General features: G+C 31.2%; 5 protein-coding genes across 6 annotated transcripts; 2 read left to right on the top strand and 3 right to left on the bottom strand.

The window, feature by feature from the left end:
• The first annotated feature begins 464 nt into the window (after positions 1-464).
• LOC100651041 (protein Lilipod) lies at positions 465-13076 on the top strand. Its single transcript, XM_003397057.4, has 9 exons — positions 465-818; positions 8787-9051; positions 9448-9551; positions 9617-9743; positions 9805-9873; positions 9960-10089; positions 10175-10523; positions 10616-10847; positions 11105-13076. The coding sequence occupies exons 1-9, from the start codon at positions 759-761 to the stop codon at positions 11341-11343; spliced, it is 1575 nt and encodes a 524-aa protein (XP_003397105.1). The 5' UTR covers positions 465-758; the 3' UTR covers positions 11344-13076.
• Positions 13077-13213: 137 nt separating this feature from the next.
• LOC110119492 (yrdC domain-containing protein, mitochondrial) lies at positions 13214-14295 on the bottom strand. The gene is made up of 2 exons (XM_020864092.2): positions 14154-14295; positions 13214-14000 (listed from the first exon to the last, which is right to left on the bottom strand). The coding sequence occupies exons 1-2, from the start codon at positions 14193-14195 to the stop codon at positions 13236-13238; spliced, it is 807 nt and encodes a 268-aa protein (XP_020719751.1). The 5' UTR covers positions 14196-14295; the 3' UTR covers positions 13214-13235.
• Positions 13839-14757, bottom strand: LOC100651285 (DNA-directed RNA polymerase III subunit RPC10). The gene is made up of 3 exons (XM_003397059.4): positions 14619-14757; positions 14154-14501; positions 13839-14000 (listed from the first exon to the last, which is right to left on the bottom strand). The coding sequence occupies exon 2, from the start codon at positions 14480-14482 to the stop codon at positions 14156-14158; it is 327 nt and encodes a 108-aa protein (XP_003397107.2). The 5' UTR covers positions 14483-14501; positions 14619-14757; the 3' UTR covers positions 13839-14000; positions 14154-14155.
• A 71-nt stretch (positions 14758-14828) lies between these two features.
• LOC100651162 (39S ribosomal protein L39, mitochondrial) lies at positions 14829-16648 on the top strand. 2 transcript variants are annotated; one of them, XM_012311030.3, is made up of 4 exons: positions 14829-14923; positions 15121-15194; positions 15295-15457; positions 15580-16648. In XM_012311030.3, exons 3-4 carry the CDS (start codon positions 15447-15449, stop codon positions 16553-16555), a joined length of 987 nt encoding a protein of 328 aa, XP_012166420.1. In that variant the 5' UTR covers positions 14829-14923; positions 15121-15194; positions 15295-15446; the 3' UTR covers positions 16556-16648. The 2 variants fall into 2 exon arrangements, with proteins under 2 accessions (XP_012166420.1, XP_012166419.1); XM_012311029.3 differs by lacking the exon at positions 15121-15194 and having other exon boundaries at positions 14921-15087.
• Positions 16649-17328: 680 nt separating this feature from the next.
• On the bottom strand, positions 17329-19995 carry LOC100650928. Its single transcript, XM_020864090.2, has 4 exons — positions 19793-19995; positions 19138-19557; positions 18350-18650; positions 17329-17901 (listed from the first exon to the last, which is right to left on the bottom strand). The coding sequence occupies exons 1-4, from the start codon at positions 19993-19995 to the stop codon at positions 17479-17481; spliced, it is 1347 nt and encodes a 448-aa protein (XP_020719749.1). The 3' UTR covers positions 17329-17478.
• Positions 19996-20232: the final 237 nt, after the last annotated feature.

The following is a 20232-nucleotide window of genomic DNA, read 5'->3' as shown; positions in this document are numbered from 1 at the left end:
AATGTACTAAAATAGAAATCTACGAAAAAGATAATTTGAGGAAATTAAAGTACTTTATATCTCCACCATAAAAAAATAGTTTTTGATAGAAACATAAAATATTCTAATTTCTACAAATTATTTTTTTTTATAATTATAGAAATTTTGTGCGTCTTTGATTTATATAGTAATACTGTAGATTATGTATAGGTATCTATTATTCAAATACATCTTTTATATCTTAATAAAGTAATCTATAAGTATACACGTTTTTCATTGTATGTAATTAGTTAACTTTTATATAATATTTCACTATCCCGTTTTTAATAACAGGCTTGTCAATAGGTTAATCGTCGGTAAAAAGTTTGAATCTGATCTGCAAAATAAAACTAGAAAACGGTCGGTAAGTATCGTTGGTGCGTATAACACACGAGGATGGCCGAAGCACATGTATATATAGATGTCAGGTTACGAGTAAAGCAGAAACGACGCATCGTATTTAGTAGGCTGCCAGCCATAGACCAGGATTGGTGTTGTTTCTTTTAGTACCAGATAGGGAATGTGATCTATTTCATAAAGAGATGGCAACGATAGTTTTGTGCTTTTAATTCGTGAAAGAACAGAAGCTTTTGCCTTAAGACAGGAGCACGTTCTATGTCAGTCGTGAAAATCTGGGCATGGTGTGTTACACGAGAAAATTATCGATATAAGAAAATGTCACTGCTGCTGCTGACAACAGTACGTTCAGCCAAAAGAAGTTCACTGACAAATAGGTGAAAATGGAAGATGAAGCGGATATTAGAGAACAGCTTTTTCATAATACAGTACGGGAGAATATTGTGAGTAAAAATCATAATGTTTTTAGCCATATTAAGCCCCTTGTTTATTGACCTCCCATCAAAATGGAGGGTTCTTGAAGCTTCTTGGGACGTTCCTGCAAATAGGAAATCGCCACGTTCCCCGCGATTAAATTCAATATTTCTTTCGATAACCAATATTTTAACGTACGAAAGTAAAGCTAAAAATGATATAATAAATCCTAACCTTTCATCTTCCCGTCTGAATAAAACTCTTTCTATATTTTATAATTGTACATCTTGTAAAGCATAAAAAGAGAACAAGAAAATCAGGATAAATACAATATAATATTAATATTAAAATTCATTTTTTGTTTAGTTTGAGAAAAGAAATAGAAATTGAATATATATGTTGGTATTAATGTAATTTTATCAAATATTTCTAAGAATAGAGTAATGAATTGATGTAATACGTTGATGTTCTAACTTGTCTTTTTATATCGAAATTTTAAGCAATTCGCATACACGAAAATTTAAAAGAAGGGAACAAAATCAAAGAAATTAGTCACGTATGCACACGGTGCACATACATCACCTATACTTTAGCTGATAGGAGACTTTTGTTGTAAAAAAGAAAAATAACTGTAAGACCTCACTATTTAATTAATATCTCTAATATCTAAAATTTTTTTTTTTAATATTACTACATACGCATGTTTATTGTGTTGGTATTAAGATTACTATATATATTTGCATAAAAGTGATGTTTTCTTTGTCATATTTAGTTTCTAATGGCATTTCTTAGTAACACTTAATCACACAATTGTGCATCAGTTTGTATTTTACAAGGACTTTGGCATTTTTATTTATCAATTTTTCCATGAAAAATTAAAGTTGTACAGCTGCCAAGATAAACGTTATCCTCCCTGCTTCCTCCCCGGCAACCAATTTACGTAAATCCGTTAATAAAGTGCAATTGCAGGTTTTTTTTTGCAATTGCGGATTAAGATAAATATCTAAAGATATTACGTGCTTATTGTCACGACAAGAATCACAAAGTACAGTTGCTGAAAATACTAGAGGAAATTTTTTATGAGTATATCATGTGTTTTATATGAAATATACATATTTATACTACAAATTTTATTAGCGTTGTAACGAGATTCTATTATCATGATTACATTCGTAAAACATAAAACATACATATATTTCGTAGAAATCATAAATATATTTAAACATATTATATTATGATAATAATCCTCGATACTTAAGACTTATTTTAACATTTATTGCATATGCTTAAGTGCAGTAACTTCTATATTTTCAGGTTGGTTCCAAATTTGATTAATATAATAAAATTATGACAGTTGTGTCTGATTAGAACGCTAATAAAATTGTAAAATGTTTTATATAACACACACAATATATACATGAAAGTTTTCTATGTACATATGTACTTTCTAAATACTTTCGTCGGTCATTATATGTACATACATTGTACCGAAAGGTTTCGTCTATGGCTATGTATAGATGTTGCACGGACTATCCCTAGTATGTCTGCCGTCTGCCCTTGACTCTATACTCTTTGTTTAATACACATAATTGGATGATCATCTCTAGTCAATGCACGGAGGAATGTTGTGGAAATACATTCTTCGCGATAAATTCTTTCTCTATACTTTCCCGCCGAGTCGTTGACCACGCATTATTTCTGATCTCTGACCGGTTTTTCCTTCTACCTTGGCTGATAAAAAAAAGCGGTTTCCAACCGACTATGCAGCTTCTTCAACTGCTTCAACGATCACGTCTGTCCCATTTGAACATAGTTGCACGATCTACTTGCAAACCATTCGATACTTTCTAGGATACTAGGATACTTCCATTAATGTGCCATTGATTGAGTCACTTGCTCATTTCAGTTAAATATATAAGCGTCCTTGGCGTTATTGATAAGATATTCGAAAAACTCCATTAAAAGTTTAATATAGACCTTTTTTCCCATTTTAACACTTGGAAAATATATAATATGATCTAATATAAAAATTACAATTTTAATATTATTTATGGTTGCACGCATTTTTAGCGATACTTGAAAAGATATTAATGTATATTCTCTATTTAATCCGAATGTATAATCTATCCATTTTAATCTATATTTTAATAAATGATATAATTTAATTTAAGCAAATACTTTGTTCCACTTATCTTTAACTTGAAATGAAAGTATTAACTAAATATTTATTAAATAAAATCTTTTATTTAGTAAATTTTAATAAGTAAGAAGTTTAATACTTTCGTTCGTATATTTTATAATATAATTTAACTTAAGAAGAATCTTTCCTTTCTATTTATCCTTTCATATTTTTTTTTTTATTTGTTATAAGTACATAGTGCACAGCAATAGAGGGCTCACTAATGGAGGTCAATATCTTATTTGCTAACTGTACAAGTTGTAAATTTGGAACATTCTTGAAAGTATTACGTTTTGCCATTTCTACGTTCGTCGTTTCTACTAAAGGATAAATAACTTTGACAAAAAAGGTCGCCTTAATGACTAGCACACCTTTTCTGTTAAACTCCTTTTCTGTTAAAAATGTCGACTATGTTTTTGGTCTATAAGAAGCTAAAAATATGTTGCATCGAAGACACGTAAATTACCGTTCTAAAACGATATAATTTTATCTTCCTTTGTTGTGTTTTATTTCAGGCTGATATATTATCATATTTGTTTGACGTACTTATGCTACGTTTGATGTTAAAGAATAAAATCTTTAGATCTGTTTCATTTATCACTGAACACTTAATTTCGAACTAATGCAATAGCATTGGCAATAGCGAATGCAATAACGAAAAATTGAACTGCCAAACTTTATTTGAGCTGTTAAGTAATTGAAACGTATCAAGCTAATTTATATCTGCTACTATACTTTCCCTTTGATTATATTATTGTTAGTATGTAATGTCGTGTTCATTTTGTAAGGGCAAGTTTTTAAAAATATACATCCTCATCGTGCATTCCATTTTTACGCACCCTCTCTCTCTCTATCTCTCTTTCTCTTTCTCTTTCATGGATATTGAACTTAAGATGCCGTTAGCTGCGACGTCGTTAATACATATTGATAACTCAAGAAAACTATCAATCGCACAAATTATCGTTATTACCGAGTGCTGACCGATAATATGTATGAAAATTACTTATCCAGTACATTGGTGTTTCTAAATTAAGTTCAAATAAGATTTCACAAATATTTAAATGTTTCTTGTTTGAACTATTACTATTCTCAGCTTTCGAATAAACTCTGCCAACTGAGAAGCTTAGGTACAGCATTAATCAAAATAATTATAATCGTGCATTTCCATTTTCTCCTTTCTTAAATTAAATATGTTATGCAGTTTTCTTTTCATTTTTTTTTATGTTCTATTAAATGCTGTTTGGCTTAAGCGTGAGATGTGAATACGAAGTTATATCATTCTTTTTTCACTGTGTAAATAAGTTTTAGATGAAAACATCAAACTATATTTGTTTGTTGCGTGCATAGCTGTAATTTTGAACTAATTTTGTTTAATTTTGTTTACTATCGTACATTCTAACGGACACACGTGTATATAATGCTGACAATATATAAAAACGAAACATAAAAGACAAAAATAAGAGCTGGTACATAAGTATAAAAATAAATACATAGACGTAAATGAGAAAACGGTTTTATTCTTAGAAAAGGTCAGTGTACCATAGGTATATACATACTATGTATTAGCGATTATTTTCTGGCCCATTTGACTTTCAACGTAATCCTCGCTTGATTATGAGCATCGTGATACTTGATGACCTAAAGTAACATATCGGTAAATCAGTGAACGGTACCTAACTTAACATTACGCTTGATAGATTAGTATAAAAATAATTTGAAATTTATTTTTATTTATGCAATCTTCGTTGAAATAATTGGAATTTATTTCTGTTCACGGATAACTTATGTTTTCGAAAATAGGGCAAATCTTCAATAAAAGAACATAGTCAACGTGAAATATATTAATTTACTTATAATATTATGTTTAAGTAATAAATAGAAATATATATTGATATTTATACAAATTTATATTTTCATAAACCGAATTAAAAATTTGTTTAATTTTCTAAGTATAATGAGTATTTTGAACATTTCCTATATTTTCTGTACATTGAAACTTCTCATAGATACATAAATATCAGTTCAAGTGATCAAGGGTATCTTCTCTAATACTTTCATCAATTTAAGCGGGGTATTTCAACATTTTTATCGATATAAATTTATGGCCGATAACTTATCGATATACAATTGACATTGGCTAATAACAACCCTGATATCGATTCGGCATTACTCCTATAACAGCGTGTACACTGTTCGTGTATTGTTTAAAAGGAAACGTTATTCACTTATTACATAACACACCAGGGGGGGAAAGGAGAAAATGGAAAATTAATGCTAGCGTGCTCAATAACCAAGAGGGACACGAGGAAGTGTATTATACCGGAAGTTCCGGCTAATGTAATGGTCTGTCCCTCAAAATTCGTGAAACGACCAGTTTATATCTCTACTGCTATGTATATTGCAATAAAATTACTGCGATCGTAGGCGGTAGCAATTTGCTAAATATTTCTATGTAGAACAGTTTTAGGCGAATAACGTTTAGATTCAGTTCTTGATTGAAACTTTTATCGATCCATGATCTTTCTTACAAAATTCTATCGACTTATGGATTATTTCTTCCTACGACCTATAAATTCCTATCTGTACGTAAGTATTACGTAACTGTGGAGAGTAAAAGATCTTTCGACGTTCGTAAAATACGATCTAACATTGACGTCATCGAATGTGTCCAGCTCATCATTTCGTCACGGTTACACTTGTAAAGCTACAGCTGATCTCGGTATTTATTTTTAACTCTGGACGTTCTATAGCTGATTTCCACATCATTTTATCGTGTCAGGAGACAATAATTTTTTCTCATGTAAATTTAATTCTTGCTCTACCATATTTTGCATCGAGTATTATCTCATCTGTAAATGGATCGATTTTATAATCAATGTTTAAGATCATATGACCCATTGTCTCTGTCGGATACAATGTGAAACATAACGCGTGATAAAGTACCGTCAAAGTGCATGAATGTCTATTCGAATATGAAAAAAAATATGATGAAACAGGTGTAACATGGTAACGTGGTTGAAGGTCATTCTTTCTTTATAGTGTTTATGCTTGCACTTGTGTATTAATTTCCTTGATCAATTTTCTCTTTCTAGCACGCCAATATGGCGTTTATCACAACTCTGGTTATTATTTACTACACATTGTGCATTATTCTATGCGCTATATGTTTGTATACGCCATTTTCTATTTTGCGCTTTGTAGGGACTAAATCCGACATTCTAAAAGCATAATTTTACATATATATACATAATTATTAATCTTATGTACTATTACATAATTAGAGTCGGTGACTCTCTACACAAACCAGGCCCCACGCCGCGGGCAAGATTTTTTTTTTTTTATTTGGAAGAATTTTACAATCAATTCTCATTGAGAATTATAAGTAAATTATTCTGGCGTGGTACTATAACGTGTATAATAAGTATGTTTGATTCTAGCTGAGTCTAATGTTTAAATCTAGAGGGTAATATCTTTTTAGCCTGCGTATCTGATCCATCGTGTCAGGTAATTGAGTAACTAGTGGGTTTTGGTGGTTGTTAATTCTTAGGTTATATTTATTACTGCATTTGGATATTTCTTCTTTAACTGTAGGGTCGCTTTAACTGTATTCTTTATTCTTCTTTAACTGTATTCTTAAGGTCGCAATGTAGTATTTCGTTGGTAACATACCAAGGTTTTTATTTATTTATTTATTTATTTATTTATTGAAATTCACAATTTGTCCAATTTGGACATTTGGTGGAATTTTTTAACAGTTAAATTAGCATGTTGGTGGCTACCCCCAGCGGGGTACCATCCTCGTGTTTGCTAGGTTATGTCCTTTATAAGGTCTGCTGGGTGCTTCCTTTTCAGTCTTCTGTCCATGTTTATGGTTTTGTACGTTTCCGCAGCTAGCCGGTTTGGGTGTGTTGCTATTCTTGATTTGTATTTTTCTGAGTATCTGCTAATTTCTTCCTTGACCGTTGGGATTCCCAGGTCCCTCCGTATATCTTTGTTTCTGACGTACCAAGGTCCGTTTACTATTGTTCTAAGGATTTTAGCCTGTATTACCTCTATTTTGTTTATATGGCTCATTGCTGCCGTCCCCCATAATGGTATTCCGTACGTCCAGATTGGTTTTATGATCGTTTTATATATTTTTAACTTATTTTCTACATACCAAGGTGCATTTATTAAGGATCTTACAGTTAGGCAAGATGACAGCCAGATGTTTACACAGCCTTATTGCATACCCTCAATAGTCTTAAGGACCCACCATAAATCTTGGCATTTTCATAGTTAAGGTCCTTCAGACCTAAACAAATATCTGTGTACTTCGTGTGTTCCTTAAATTTATTGTCTACTACTTTATCACTTTTTCTCAGGTACGATATCTCCCGTTAGCAACTTTCCTAGCCAAAATTCATAGTCATCAAAAAATCCGATGGCCCCGCGCCATCATAATATTTTCATCGTAATACCAATTACGTGTTAATTATTCATACACGCAATTATTTACACCTTATCTAACACCGTGACAAATGTAAAATATCGGGATATTATACATATTTAGTGATCTCTGAGGAAATGAGACTAAAGTTGGAATAGAAATTAAATTTTCATATAGAACTATGATGGAATTGAAATTAAATATTTATACAGAAGTATAACCTATCCTTATCGAATCGGAACTATAATTTATGTCACGACGTGATAACAATGTCTAAATATCAAAGGTTTAAACTTTGTAGAAACTAGAACAATAGTTGAGAAGAGTTTAGTCAAGTCGAACGTCGTTATTAATATTTCGCAGTTCGATCGATCACGATTCTTAAATAACACGTAGCGCCGGTTTCCATGGTCGTTACCAAAGTGATTCCGTGTACACTAGAAAATTGATTCACATCGTTACGCCACATGAGTTGCACACAAACGCAATGTTCATTCAAAGTCACGCATCACAGAATTTTTGAGTTAGTATACTACTTTTCTTTTGAGATAATGCGGTTCAATGTAAACCGTGTATTTTGTATACGGTCAATAAATACACTGAATAACGTGTTATAATAATCATTATCATAATGATGTAATGTCGAGTGTTTTTATCTGTCGTTTTAATGTCGTTTAATCTGTTAAGATGTGGCCATCTTGTTATGATAATCATACAGAAGATAGTTCTGCAGAATTTATCAAATTAATTGCTCTTTTATATTTGAACATTTTCTGTATCAAAGACAGAGTCACGTGATATACCGTTTACTAAGGACGACTTTCTATATGTATGTACATATATCGATAAATATACCACCACAACCCATTAGTCACCCAACTACTAGACACGGCGGATCAGATCCGCAGACTAAAAAGAAAATACCCTCTAGATTAAATCCTTAGTTTCTACTAGAACCAACAATATAAAACTATTATAATCCATGTCATCGTATCACGCCAAACTAAGTTACTGAAAATTCTCAACGAGAATTGATTGTAAATATTCTAATAAATAAAAAAAAAAAAAACCCTCTAGATTAAATCCTTAGATCCTACTAGAATCAACAATATAAACTATTATAAACTATGTCATTGTATCACGCCAAATGAAGTTATTGAAAATTCTCAACGAGAATTGATTGTAAATATTCTAACAAATAAAAAAAAAAAATATTGATAAATCGATGAGATCATTTTTATTATTTAGAAAATAGAAGAATACAATGAGTTCAATATAATCTGAATATAGTTTCGGATATGATAAGTTCAGAGAAATCATACTCGTATATTAATTAATTTTGCTTAATGTATAAAAATGTAAAGAGAAAACATTTTATGGCTGTTTCAGATATTCTTCCTTCTGTTCTTAGTCCTCTACGTCTCAAGCTACGCGTTAATCGCGAAATTTCGACGAAAAGACCGCGAAGATTATTTTTCCGTGGATGAAGATGAAGCGACGGTCTACAAGATCAGTCTTTGGTTATGTACCGTTGCTCTGGCGGTTTCCGTTGGAGCAACCTTGCTGCTTCCGGTTTCAATTGCAAGCAACGAAGTGCTGATTTTGTACCCGAACAGCTATTATGTCAAGTGGCTCAATAGTTCGCTTATTCAAGGTATATGAGTCAGTTATAAAAATTAAACTTCTTGTTTCATTTAATTAATTTTTCAAACATTGGAAAACATAGAGGGAATTTCTTTTTTTAAAATATTTTTTTTAATATTTCAACGTTGCACAATATTACAAATTAATGTTTTACAGAAATACAGGATAATCATCTAATGTTAATGAGCAATATTTATAATGTCAATATATTTATTTATGTATATTTTTTATTGACTGTACATGTATATTATTATTATTATCATCGATTATGCTCATATCGTATGATTGTTTTATACTTTTCTTAAATATTATGTGTGTTTTGTTTTTTAATATTTAAATATCTAATAAAAAACACTCATCGTTTTTTATATAAAATAATTGTAATTGGGTTTTATTTAACAATTAGGTCTATGGAATCTTGTGTTTCTCTTTTCAAATTTATCTCTCTTCGTATTTTTACCGTTCGCATACTTGTTCACGGAGTCAGAAGGATTTGTTGGCTACAAAAAGGTAAGATAAAAAAATTAATCCTGATATATCGAGTACTTTTTAAAAAAATAATTTTTCCATTACAGGGCGTAATGGCTAGAGTTTATGAAACTGTGACAGTCCTTTGCTTATTAGGAACACTTGTGTTAGGAATGACATATATTCTATCAGCACTCATAGATCATCAAAAATCAAGTCTTCATACGTTGCTCAGTAAGTAAAAAATTTTTTAAGTCATAGATATACAAAAATTACCACCAACCTAACTTTCCAGATGTATCGAGTTACTATTTACCTTTTCTTTATTCTTGCGTTTCTTTTGTTGGAGTTGTTATGTTATTGCGTAAGTATGACCAAATAATTACGTGTGTGTATATATATATCATTACCTATATCAAAATAATACAATAGTAAAAGTATAATTTGCAGTATGTACACCAATGGGATTTGTACGATTATTCGGAGTAGTTGGTTCGTTTCTCGTAAAACCGCAGTTCCTAAAGAATTTAGATGAAGAATTCTTCGCGTACAGGCTAGAGGAAGATTGTATTCGTAGAAGGTCAGGTATCGGTTTCTACTTCCATCATCCGCAAATTCATGAACACATCTATAATCATTTCATAAAAACTTTATTATATACATAGACTGCAACACGCGAAAGCAACTGGAAAATCATACGTTTCGCCAGTGCCTATGTCAATACCAACTTATGGTTTAGTGCTCGAAGATGACGAGTTTCTTAATGTAAATCCGAGCTTGATGTGCTTAAGGAACGGTGCTCTCCAGCGAGGATTGGCTCAGCGTTTGGAAGATATTCAGAAACGTAGAAGTATTCTGGATCAGCAAAGGCGAACCTGGTGGGTTCGAAGGACTTTGTTATATCCTTTGGCAATGCTGGCATTACTTATATTTTCCACTGCTACAGCTTTGCTAGCAGTTCAAAATACCTTAGAACTGCTTATTGGTATTAAAGCACTGCCTTTGAGTACAAGGGTTAGTATATAAATTAGATATAAATTAAAATAAGCGAACTTTGTTTATTGAATTGCTTTTTGAGAAAAATGACACATTTAATAAATGTTTAGCAATTCACTCTGGGGATCAGCTCGTTGTCGAAACTAGGTCCCATTGGAGCAACAATTGAAGTAGCAGTAATTTTGTATCTAGCTGCTACGAGCGCAATAGGTTTATATACACTTCCTGGTGTAAAGAGCTTTCGACCACGACTTCATTCCATGCCACTTACTCACCTTATCGCAAATTGCGGTCTTCTTCTTGTACTGAGTTCAGCATTGCCACTGTTATCTCGAATATTAGGTAAATATACCCCCCATTTAATAAATGAAAACCACACCGGAAAAATATGATAAATTAGTTAATTAGTTTACATATAATTAATCTCATTAACATTTTTTTAATATTTAAGAAAGTGACTAAAGTATATATTTAATCCTAAAAATTATTTTCTTTTAAAAGATGAGAATTTCTTTTAAAAGAAGATAACGAACCCAAATAAATAAGCTTGTTATTAATTTTGTATTGGTTTTTCACTGTTCTTGTATCTTTTATTTCAGGTATGACAAACTTTGATCTACTCGGTGATTTCGGTCGAATCGAATGGCTTGGTAACTTTGAACTAGTACTGTTCTATAATTTAATCTTCGCTACGGCGGCGATTGGTTGTTTAGTGACAAAGTTTACAGCGACCGTTCGCAAAGAGATTTATGCCAGATTAAGGAGTAGTTTGATAGGAATCTTTAAGTGTGAAGGTAAAAAAAGTTTTTTAGGGATGTTTTCTACAAAAGAAGATTAGACTGACTTACGTTGTAAGCAGAAAAAAAGTAAATATTCTACGTTAAAAAAAAAGCAAGCGAAATGGAACTTAACGATAAATAATTATATTCACATAATATTAATTATATAAATGTGTAAAGTGATTGGACCGTGTGTATGTGTGCATAAGTATATTTAGAATTGTGTAATCGTGGAACACTGTCTTAATTTTGATGACACGTGATGCTCTGTAGGATATGTTTAGAAAATTTAATTGGATGTTATTAGAGCGGTGGGCCAATTACACGCGTCGAGTATGTTCGTCACATGTATGTGTATGTGTATGTGTACGTATAGTTACTTTAATTATTTATATGATCACTATTTTAATAATTATTTACCGAAAGTACATATACATACCAATCTTATATATAAGTGAGTTTACCTAGAATGTAAACTCAATGTAAAGACAACGCAGTATTGTGATAAAGACACGCATGTGCGGGTGTCCGGCGAATAAAAAAATTCTCAATATAGAATTTTTTACTATTTTACTATTTCTGAGAATGAAAGAAAAGCGTTAAAATTCGTTTTCCTAAATAATGGTTATTGTTTGAATGTGTATCTACATCAAGGCACGAATGCGTTAGTTAAGCATAAATGAACGTTTAGAATACATTTTTAGAAATTTAAATGATAAGTTTTCATTCTTCAAATAGAAAAATGCCGTATATACAGGCCATTAAACGTGCCTAATCGATCGATATAACCGGATAATACGTATAAGAAATACAATCACGCGTACATTGTACTGTGTTGTGGTAGTCCTAATTTCATAATCGCGTTTGAATGCATTTTATCGATTTATATTTGTCAAATGACTTCTATAGTAGTCACGAGTTTGTTAAAAATTTACGAATGTAAATACATTTGTAACGAATTGTAATAATATGCATTTTAAGATACATACGAACTGCATGGATGATAATATGCAGAATATCTTAAAATGTTATCATCTTGACTGATTTGTCTATTAGTTCATTACTGAAATCTAGTGCTTTAAAAAGGAAGTAAATTATTTATTTAATTTAAAATGAAAATGAACCCATTTTTATCTCTTGATTGTGTTTCACATTTAATATGCGAAAGAAACAATACCTTACAACAATATTATGTGATATATATCTTGTCAAAGAGACAATACAATATTATTAAGAAACAGAAAACAGTTAGGATATACTCACTGACGAATTATTAACACATTTAATCAGAACAGTATCTCAGGATATAAAATACTGCTTAATACTTAATATATTGCCACATATATTGTGGATTTGTTTATAAAATTGGAATTCTCGATTTGAGGATTCTTTGTACATATTAATAGCTACGTAAATAAAAAAACGATGGAGGAAACTTTAACATACTTCAGATGCAAGAGAATATTTCTTTTATTTTTTTTTTGAATATGAAGGATAAAAAACTAAAGTTTGAATTCCTAGTACATCATTGTTCTTAAGAAGTATGTACATAACACTCATGAAATATAATACTACATGATTAGACTTTACAAGAAATAAAAGTATAACTTATCTATATTATCAATTATTTTATTTTTTATTTAATATTTAATTTAAGTGCTCATCCTTATTTTTGTTACATTATTCATCATTTTAAATATATAAAAATCAAAATATATTTTTTTATCTTTTATATCTTATATTTATACGTATAGGTAACATTAACCGTTTGAGTCTCAGGGGTCTTTGAAAATACAAGGTCAAAAAATCCCGAACAGCGCGATAGCGCTTGTCTTAATCGATTGCGAAGAGAAACTAGCGGCGCAATTTTTCTTTTCTTTTCGACACAAAATCTAAGCAGCGCGATCGCGCTGCTTGGAACTTAAATGGTTAAGATCACACAATGATAGATTTAATTGGAAATATATTCTTTATTGTACAGTTTTAACCTATTTTCAGCGTTCTTTGCCCCAATTCCATAACGAATAATTTTGTAACGTCCCGGTTCGGTTAAATCAATAATTGTTGATCCTTGTCTAAAATAGTTACTCGCTTTATCAAATTTTTTACTGCTATGAAATATTCCACCTAATTTGTTCCATAAATTTTCAAATTCCGAAGCACATATGCAACTGGGTTCATTACTTATATTAGCACTTGTTAGCGCTAAAGGTCCTGCTATTTCAGTTACCCGCCTTATAAATTTATGATGTGGAACTCTGATGCCTACCGTGTCATGATTAGGATTCAGAGCAGGATTTAAAGCAGGAGTTCGTTTGAGAATGATGGTATATGGTCCTGGTAATAACCAAGATAACAAACTAATTGGTACATGATCTACAACACCCCATGTTTGTACATCTTTGAAGTTACTAACACAAATGGATAATGGCTTATCTACGTCGCGTTTTTTAATTTCGTAGAGCTTTTCAATGGCACTGGTGCTTGATACAAGACAAGCAAGACCATATATCGTATCCGTTGGAACTGCTATAATTTCATTTTTCTGTAATAATGCGACAGCTACTGCTAAGGTTCGTTTTCCTTTGCACATCCAATGATTACTATGCCATTTTAGCGCTTCTACTTCTTCATGAGCTGAATTTAGAAAAGTACTCATTGGACCCACTTCTTTTGCATACGAAATCGTTCTCTTTCCACCAAGTAAGAAATAGCACTGTATGTTTAAAACGGAAAATTTATTAATTAAAGTGATAGCAGTGTCAGTTCTAGAGTTAATGATACACAAATACAATGGATTACAAAAATATTTGGACACTGTATAAAACTTTAAGTACATGATTATGTGTATGTAGAGGTTATAAAATACCTTTAGTCGCGCCAGTTGTGACCACATTGAGGATTGCAACATTTGTAAAATGTTGTCATAGGCTCGTCGGCGGACCTAGTTTGAATCTGCATGAAATATGCTCTAGGATTAGAGCACTTTGGACATCTTTCTTCAGTAGAGTCGACGTTCTCCCAAGCTGCGCTTCCACCTAATACATCATCAACCTCCTTTAATTTTGGATACGTACGACTGCTTACTCTTCTCACGATATTGAATATGTATGGACACGTGTTACACGCGAAACGCAATCCTGCCACAGCTTCTTCTACTCGGAGCACATTGCCACATGTTGGGCAAAACATCAACATCGTGCAAATACAGATCCAGCTGAATCATTAGAAGAGCAAACTATATTTTTCGTTGCTTATTTATTTATAAATTTATGGGAATGAAACATATAACATGAAATAATGAATTCACTAAAACATATTTTCGTAATACTACCTAGAAAATAAGTCGTTTTACTGTTCTTTATAGGCTCTTCTCCGATCCAAAACATATATACGCCATTACCAAACACACTCTGTATAGATATTAGAACAAGTATCTATGTGTAATGATCAATAGCTTAATTACTATAGACAGTTGTATTTATTTTACATAGTGACTTCCTATATGATAGGAATAATAATTAATACTTAATTTATAATTTAAAAATTTATTTTACAAACATTCAGATTGTACTAGGGTTAGTGTTGGAATTCACACGAAATCATATGTGTATGCGCCTTTTGCCTCGCGACGTTGCGGTATGAGTCGTCTTTGCAAATCTTTTGTTAATGTAGTTGATTATTAATAAAAATTGTTACATATTTTAAATAACTTTATATACTTGTTTATATGAGTGATGATTTTAATATATATTAAATATTATTAACAAAATATTTAATATACATAAATAACTTATGAAAAGGTAATAGAACAGAAAAAAGTGTTTTATTTACAGCTACATTCGATAAATTTGGATAATTTACACAAAAGGGCATGAAATTATTCTCTCCTCTATGTTGGTTATTTTTTGTGCGTACTAATAAATCTCAAAATTGTTTTGGTAAACAAATATATAAAATAATTAAGTTACAAAATATATAATCTCTCTTTACTATTTCTGTATTTTCAGTCATGAATGATTGATTCATTGTTTAAACGATGTTTTAATTAATTAACTATTAAAACGAATAAAATAAAATCACAACATTGAATATATATGTGACGCCGTCTTGAGAAGAATAAACTAGTTGTGTGAAATTTTTATCACATATATATTTCAACATGTTTCAACGGTATGTACGTAACCTATTTTAACCGGTATTATTAAAAAAATGTTGGTTTTCATGAATTAATGTAATTACAATTTGTTTTGTCATTGTAATTTTTAATATAATTTCTTTTATGTGTATTTCAGTTATAAAAATCTATGCTTAACATCAAACATACAATCAAGATATAAAAGTATATTATTAAAAGCTGAAGCAAAAGAGAGAAGAAATTTGTTATTTGAAGAGGAGAAGAAAAGACAAAGAAGCACTGTGGGACGAATTGAAAAGATAGAAGTTAAATATCAATCATCTGTAGAAGACATAACACTTATAATGAACAAAAGTATATCAACCCCTACAGATTGTGCAAAACATATCTCTGAAGGTGTATCTAAAGTGTCTGCTCTTGCTATGGTCGATGGGTTACCGTGGGACATGAACAGACCTCTATTACAAAGTTGTGAATTAAAGCTTTTAAATTTGCTTAGCCCAGAAAACAAAATAGTAAATGCAGCCTTTTGGCGAACTTGTTCTTTTATTTTGGGTGCTGTTATAGATATGGCCTTTAAATCAGATATAACAGTTCACTTACACAGCTTTCCCATACCAGTCATAAAATCAGGTAGTTTTATATATGATGCGCATGTTGATTTGGCTGATTGGAAGCCTACAGATCAAGAAATGCGTGCCTTATCTGCTCAATATGTAAAGCTGATAAACAAGGAATTGCCTATAGATAGGATAGAGGTTTCAGAAAGTTTAGCGCTTGACATGTTCCAGGATAACCCTATTAAAATGTCACAAATACCAGAAATCGCAAACAGTAACAATAATAAAATTACTTTGTATAGAATCAATAATCATATAGATATTAGTAAAGGACCTATGATAGGAAACAGTTCGTTGATAGGACGTTGTACAATTGCTGCTGTCCACAAAGTTTCAGAGCAGGAAAATCTGTATAGATTTCAAGGTGTAGCACTTCCCAAAGGAATTCTTTTAAACCAATATGCGTATGGCATATTGGAAAATCGCGCTAGAAAATTGAACACTACAACATGGTCGTCCTTATTCGAGGAAGATAACGAGGAGGCGAGTACCGAAATTGTTGGTAGAAACTGACCTTAGTACGCCAAATATATAGTGTAAATAAAAATGCATACTTTCGGTACGAATCTTCGTAATTACAATAAAACACATTTATACAAATATTAATCATTGACATATATGTAGAGTACTTTATTATACCTCTTATCAATACCTACTATTAAATGTACTTGTATATATATATACGAGTATATAGCTAGTGCCTTAAAAATTAGTATAAGACGTATAATTATATAGTATCAATGTATATATATGTATGTATATACACGTTTGTGTGTATGTATACATTTGTATGTGTATATGCGCATGTATGTTTACAGTACTTCATAGTACTAATAATACTTTAATGTACAAATTGTGATAATTCACCAATTTTAACATACTCTTGGTAGAAGAGGTGTACATACATAAGTAGTGAGGTCATAAAAATAGTCAAGCTTGAACATACATTAATTTTGAATATTGAAATAGAAATTTCTAAGGAATAAAAAAATCTAAGGGGGTTAATAGAATAGTATAATATAAATAGTTAATATTAGGGAATTAATAGAATAATAGAAAATCTAAGGGGAAATATGAAACTTAAATTAGCAACATAAGCTTATTAGGAGTATAAAATATCAAATTAGACATATGTAGTTTTTTCTTTGCAGCTACAGGTTAATGTTCACTAATATAATTATTACTATGAAGTAGAAATAATTGTGAATCATTAATACAATGTAATTTTAATGCAAGGTTGTAGACAAAAATTTTAAATCAATTTATAAATAATGTTTGTAATCTGAAATTTGGGAATTTCTATTTTAAGACTTTCTCAGACTAATTATGTATCTACATTCAGCCTAAATGTATACAGTCCTATATTTCTTCTACTAGATCAATTGATATGCTTATTTAATTAGTGACCTCAACTTATGTTTTAATTTATGATTTCACTATATATCTTCTACCATAAGTACACGTCGTGGACTATGCAATTCCCACACAAAATTACCGGGTAATCTATTAGCTATCGATGCTGGACACGTGACGTTCATTTGCAAGTAAAGTTGCTGATTCCTGCACACTTTCATCTCGTAAGTTTCGAACTCATCCGATCTTAATATCGATCTAACAGCAAGTGGAGCCAGGTCTGGAGTGCATTTCAGTTCGACTTCGATTATTAAATCGAAAGACGGTGGCCTCTGAACTTGTTGTTCCGTTTCAACTGTTAAATTCGTCGTGCTTACTGTCTGCATGAATTTGCTCTCGTAAGCGTATTTGTTCATATTTCCATAGTAAAAGAAACGTCCACCATATTCTCCGTATCCTGAGTAAGTGGAAGCTGGCGGAGGTCTTAACGGGAGTGTCAAAGGAATCTATAAAGAAAGAAACATCGTTAGAGTTATTTATTGATACATTGTTACAGTATGAATAGTATAATCAATAATGAATGTTAGTAATCTATATGTTACTACTTGATACTTAGAAAAATTTGGTATTGACCGGTAAAAAAGAGTGCTATTTTTCAATACGAAAGACAAATCTTATTTTATTGATGAAAAGTAGGTAAAAATTATTCAATATTTACCAAGAATTTATCTCATCTTATTTACATTCGAATTTTTGAAAAACATTTTTTCATAATAATAAAGCGAATACTCCAATAATTCGTAAAAACTACTTCGATTTATTGCTAAAAAAGATAATTTTTTAAGAGATTGACCATGAATCTATCAATATAATGTTATAATGTATCAATAATGTTGCCGAAGGAAATTGTTTGTATATATATTGTTTTATTTTTGTTGTACATGTAAATGTCACCTGTAAGAGTAATTCGTGTTCGTAATGTAAGTTCTCGAAGAGGTGTTCGTTCACACTGCCTACTAGACGTCGTAATCGAAGATACATGAAACGTTGTTCGTCTCTCCAAGAATTCTCTTCGGCCTTTTTGGAAACATCTAGACTGGTGAACCAAGCGCGTTTCATTGTGTATTTCAATTTCATGCTGACAATTCTCCCGGTATCTCGTTTGTTAGTCAATACTTTGAAAAAGAGTACTTGTCGACCTTCTACGAGACAGTCCAGAACGTCTACGATCTTGCATCCGGAAATCAGGGCCGATCTACTAATATTATTTTATCGCGTGACATTTTAACACGTAAATATATATTTATTCTAAAAGATAACGTATATTAAAAAAATTGTTATATTTAAAAAAAAATCTATACATATATTACAAGAGATAGAGAGAAGCTTTCACTGAAATTAATAACAAAGATGAGAAATTTTTCAATAAATCACTCGTATAGTTATAGATGATAACGGTGAAATTTCAGTTAAATTTTTCTTAACTTTCTCTGCAAATTTTTTCCACAACTTAATATATTACAAATAGACTGCTGAATTTAATGCATTTACGGGTGAATTTAAAGTTGCAAATATATACAGAATGCATGTAAAAATATATGAAAATGTCTAGAGTACTCTCTATGATATTCGGTATTAATACTAGATTTCATTTTCCTAATTATCTTCATAAAAGTATTGCACAAATATCCGCAGTCTGATCGTAATTGTTATAATCGGTACTCTTTTACGAAATGATTCACCTGTTCACTCTGCGTTCGGAGACTTTTTCAAAGAAGTTCATGAACCGTTTGCAGATGGCTATAAAAGAAGAGATAGTCGATTCTGCTGTACGAGGACTGATGATGGACGAGTGATACTTTGAAATTTGACTAAGTAGCTCGTTCAGGTTGTCGAGCAGACTACCAGCGTAGAAACAAAGCCTTGGAAATTTTTGTTGCTTCGTCGGAGGATGTGTATACCTCCAAGTGACGGCTCGTAGCATTTTGTACTGTGCCTTAATTAGCTCTAGAGCGTCTAAAGCTTTGCTACAGGCAAATAATTCAGCGTCCGTTTTTGTAGTTTTCATGACGTTCTCGTTGCGCTTTATTATACCATCCACCTTCGCGCAAGCCATCAGAAAGGCGGCATTTAAAACTGCTGCTGCAACCGTTGAGCAGTGTCTGATACAGACAAAAGTGAGTTTGAGTTATCTTCTTTTGTTGGAATATTTTACTCATAAAAAGCATGGAATATACAAAAGGTGAGAGTCGTAATTATTATTTTTAACATTATATGTTATTAGTTTTAAAAAAATGGGATGGCATATTTTATAGAAATTTCTCTTCTTGACGCAGATAATAAAAGTCTAAAATTAAAGAAGATATTGATACAAACGGTGGTATTTAAAAAAATTACCTAGAAACTAAACGGACGGAAGTGGCAACATCATGAAGAGGCAGTAACCGAAGAATCATCTCCAAAACTTCCGGCGGAAGCGTGTCCAATGCATAGCCGTGACAACTTTGTTCTGTTAACGTGGATATTTCTGATTCTTTCCGCGATCCCTGATATTGATCGCATCTTATAATTGGTATTTTCGGTCGCTTGTTCACGTTCATTTAAAATTAGAACATTAAAAAAGAATATAGAGTTAAAACAAATTTTCCCTTTGATGTCGATGCTACTTTGCGCTTCTTTGTGTTCCTTTTTTCTTTCTTTTACGTCGTCAGTGATCTGTTAAACGATTAATCATATATTTTCTCGTTACAACATTACTCTTTTTTGCTAATTAAATGTTGCCTCTGGGTAAAAATTTTATAAAACTGGGAATGTCGGACAAGACGAAACAAAACAAA

This window comes from Bombus terrestris, chromosome 8, assembly GCF_910591885.1.
Source record: "Bombus terrestris chromosome 8, iyBomTerr1.2, whole genome shotgun sequence".
In the NCBI taxonomy this organism is placed as follows: domain Eukaryota; kingdom Metazoa; phylum Arthropoda; class Insecta; order Hymenoptera; family Apidae; genus Bombus; species Bombus terrestris.
Note: the sequence above shows the minus strand (reverse complement) of the source record. Positions and strands in the feature narration are given on the sequence as shown.

What these genes read in the sequence shown, in the direction of transcription:
- LOC100651041 (XM_003397057.4), top strand. Translation starts at nt 759, where the DNA reads ATGGAAGATGAAGCGGATATTAGAGAACAGCTTTTTCATAATACAGTA. An exon ending in AAGTCTTCATACGTTGCTCA is followed by an intron (nt 9,744 to 9,804) that starts GTAAGTAAAAAA and finishes CTAACTTTCCAG; the next exon opens with ATGTATCGAGTTACTATTTA. An exon ending in CACTGCCTTTGAGTACAAGG is followed by an intron (nt 10,524 to 10,615) that starts GTTAGTATATAA and finishes ATAAATGTTTAG; the next exon opens with CAATTCACTCTGGGGATCAG.
- LOC100651285 (XM_003397059.4), bottom strand. Translation starts at nt 14,482, where the DNA reads ATGTTGATGTTTTGCCCAACATGTGGCAATGTGCTCCGAGTAGAAGAA.
- LOC110119492 (XM_020864092.2), bottom strand. Translation starts at nt 14,195, where the DNA reads ATGTTGCAATCCTCAATGTGGTCACAACTGGCGCGACTAAAG. An exon ending in CACAACTGGCGCGACTAAAG is followed by an intron (nt 14,001 to 14,153) that starts GTATTTTATAAC and finishes TTAAACATACAG; the next exon opens with TGCTATTTCTTACTTGGTGG.
- LOC100650928 (XM_020864090.2), bottom strand. Translation starts at nt 19,995, where the DNA reads ATGAACGTGAACAAGCGACCGAAAATACCAATTATAAGATGCGATCAA. An exon ending in TCCGAACGCAGAGTGAACAG is followed by an intron (nt 18,651 to 19,137) that starts GTGAATCATTTC and finishes TAATATTAGTAG; the next exon opens with ATCGGCCCTGATTTCCGGAT. An exon ending in AACACGAATTACTCTTACAG is followed by an intron (nt 17,902 to 18,349) that starts GTGACATTTACA and finishes CTTTCTTTATAG; the next exon opens with ATTCCTTTGACACTCCCGTT.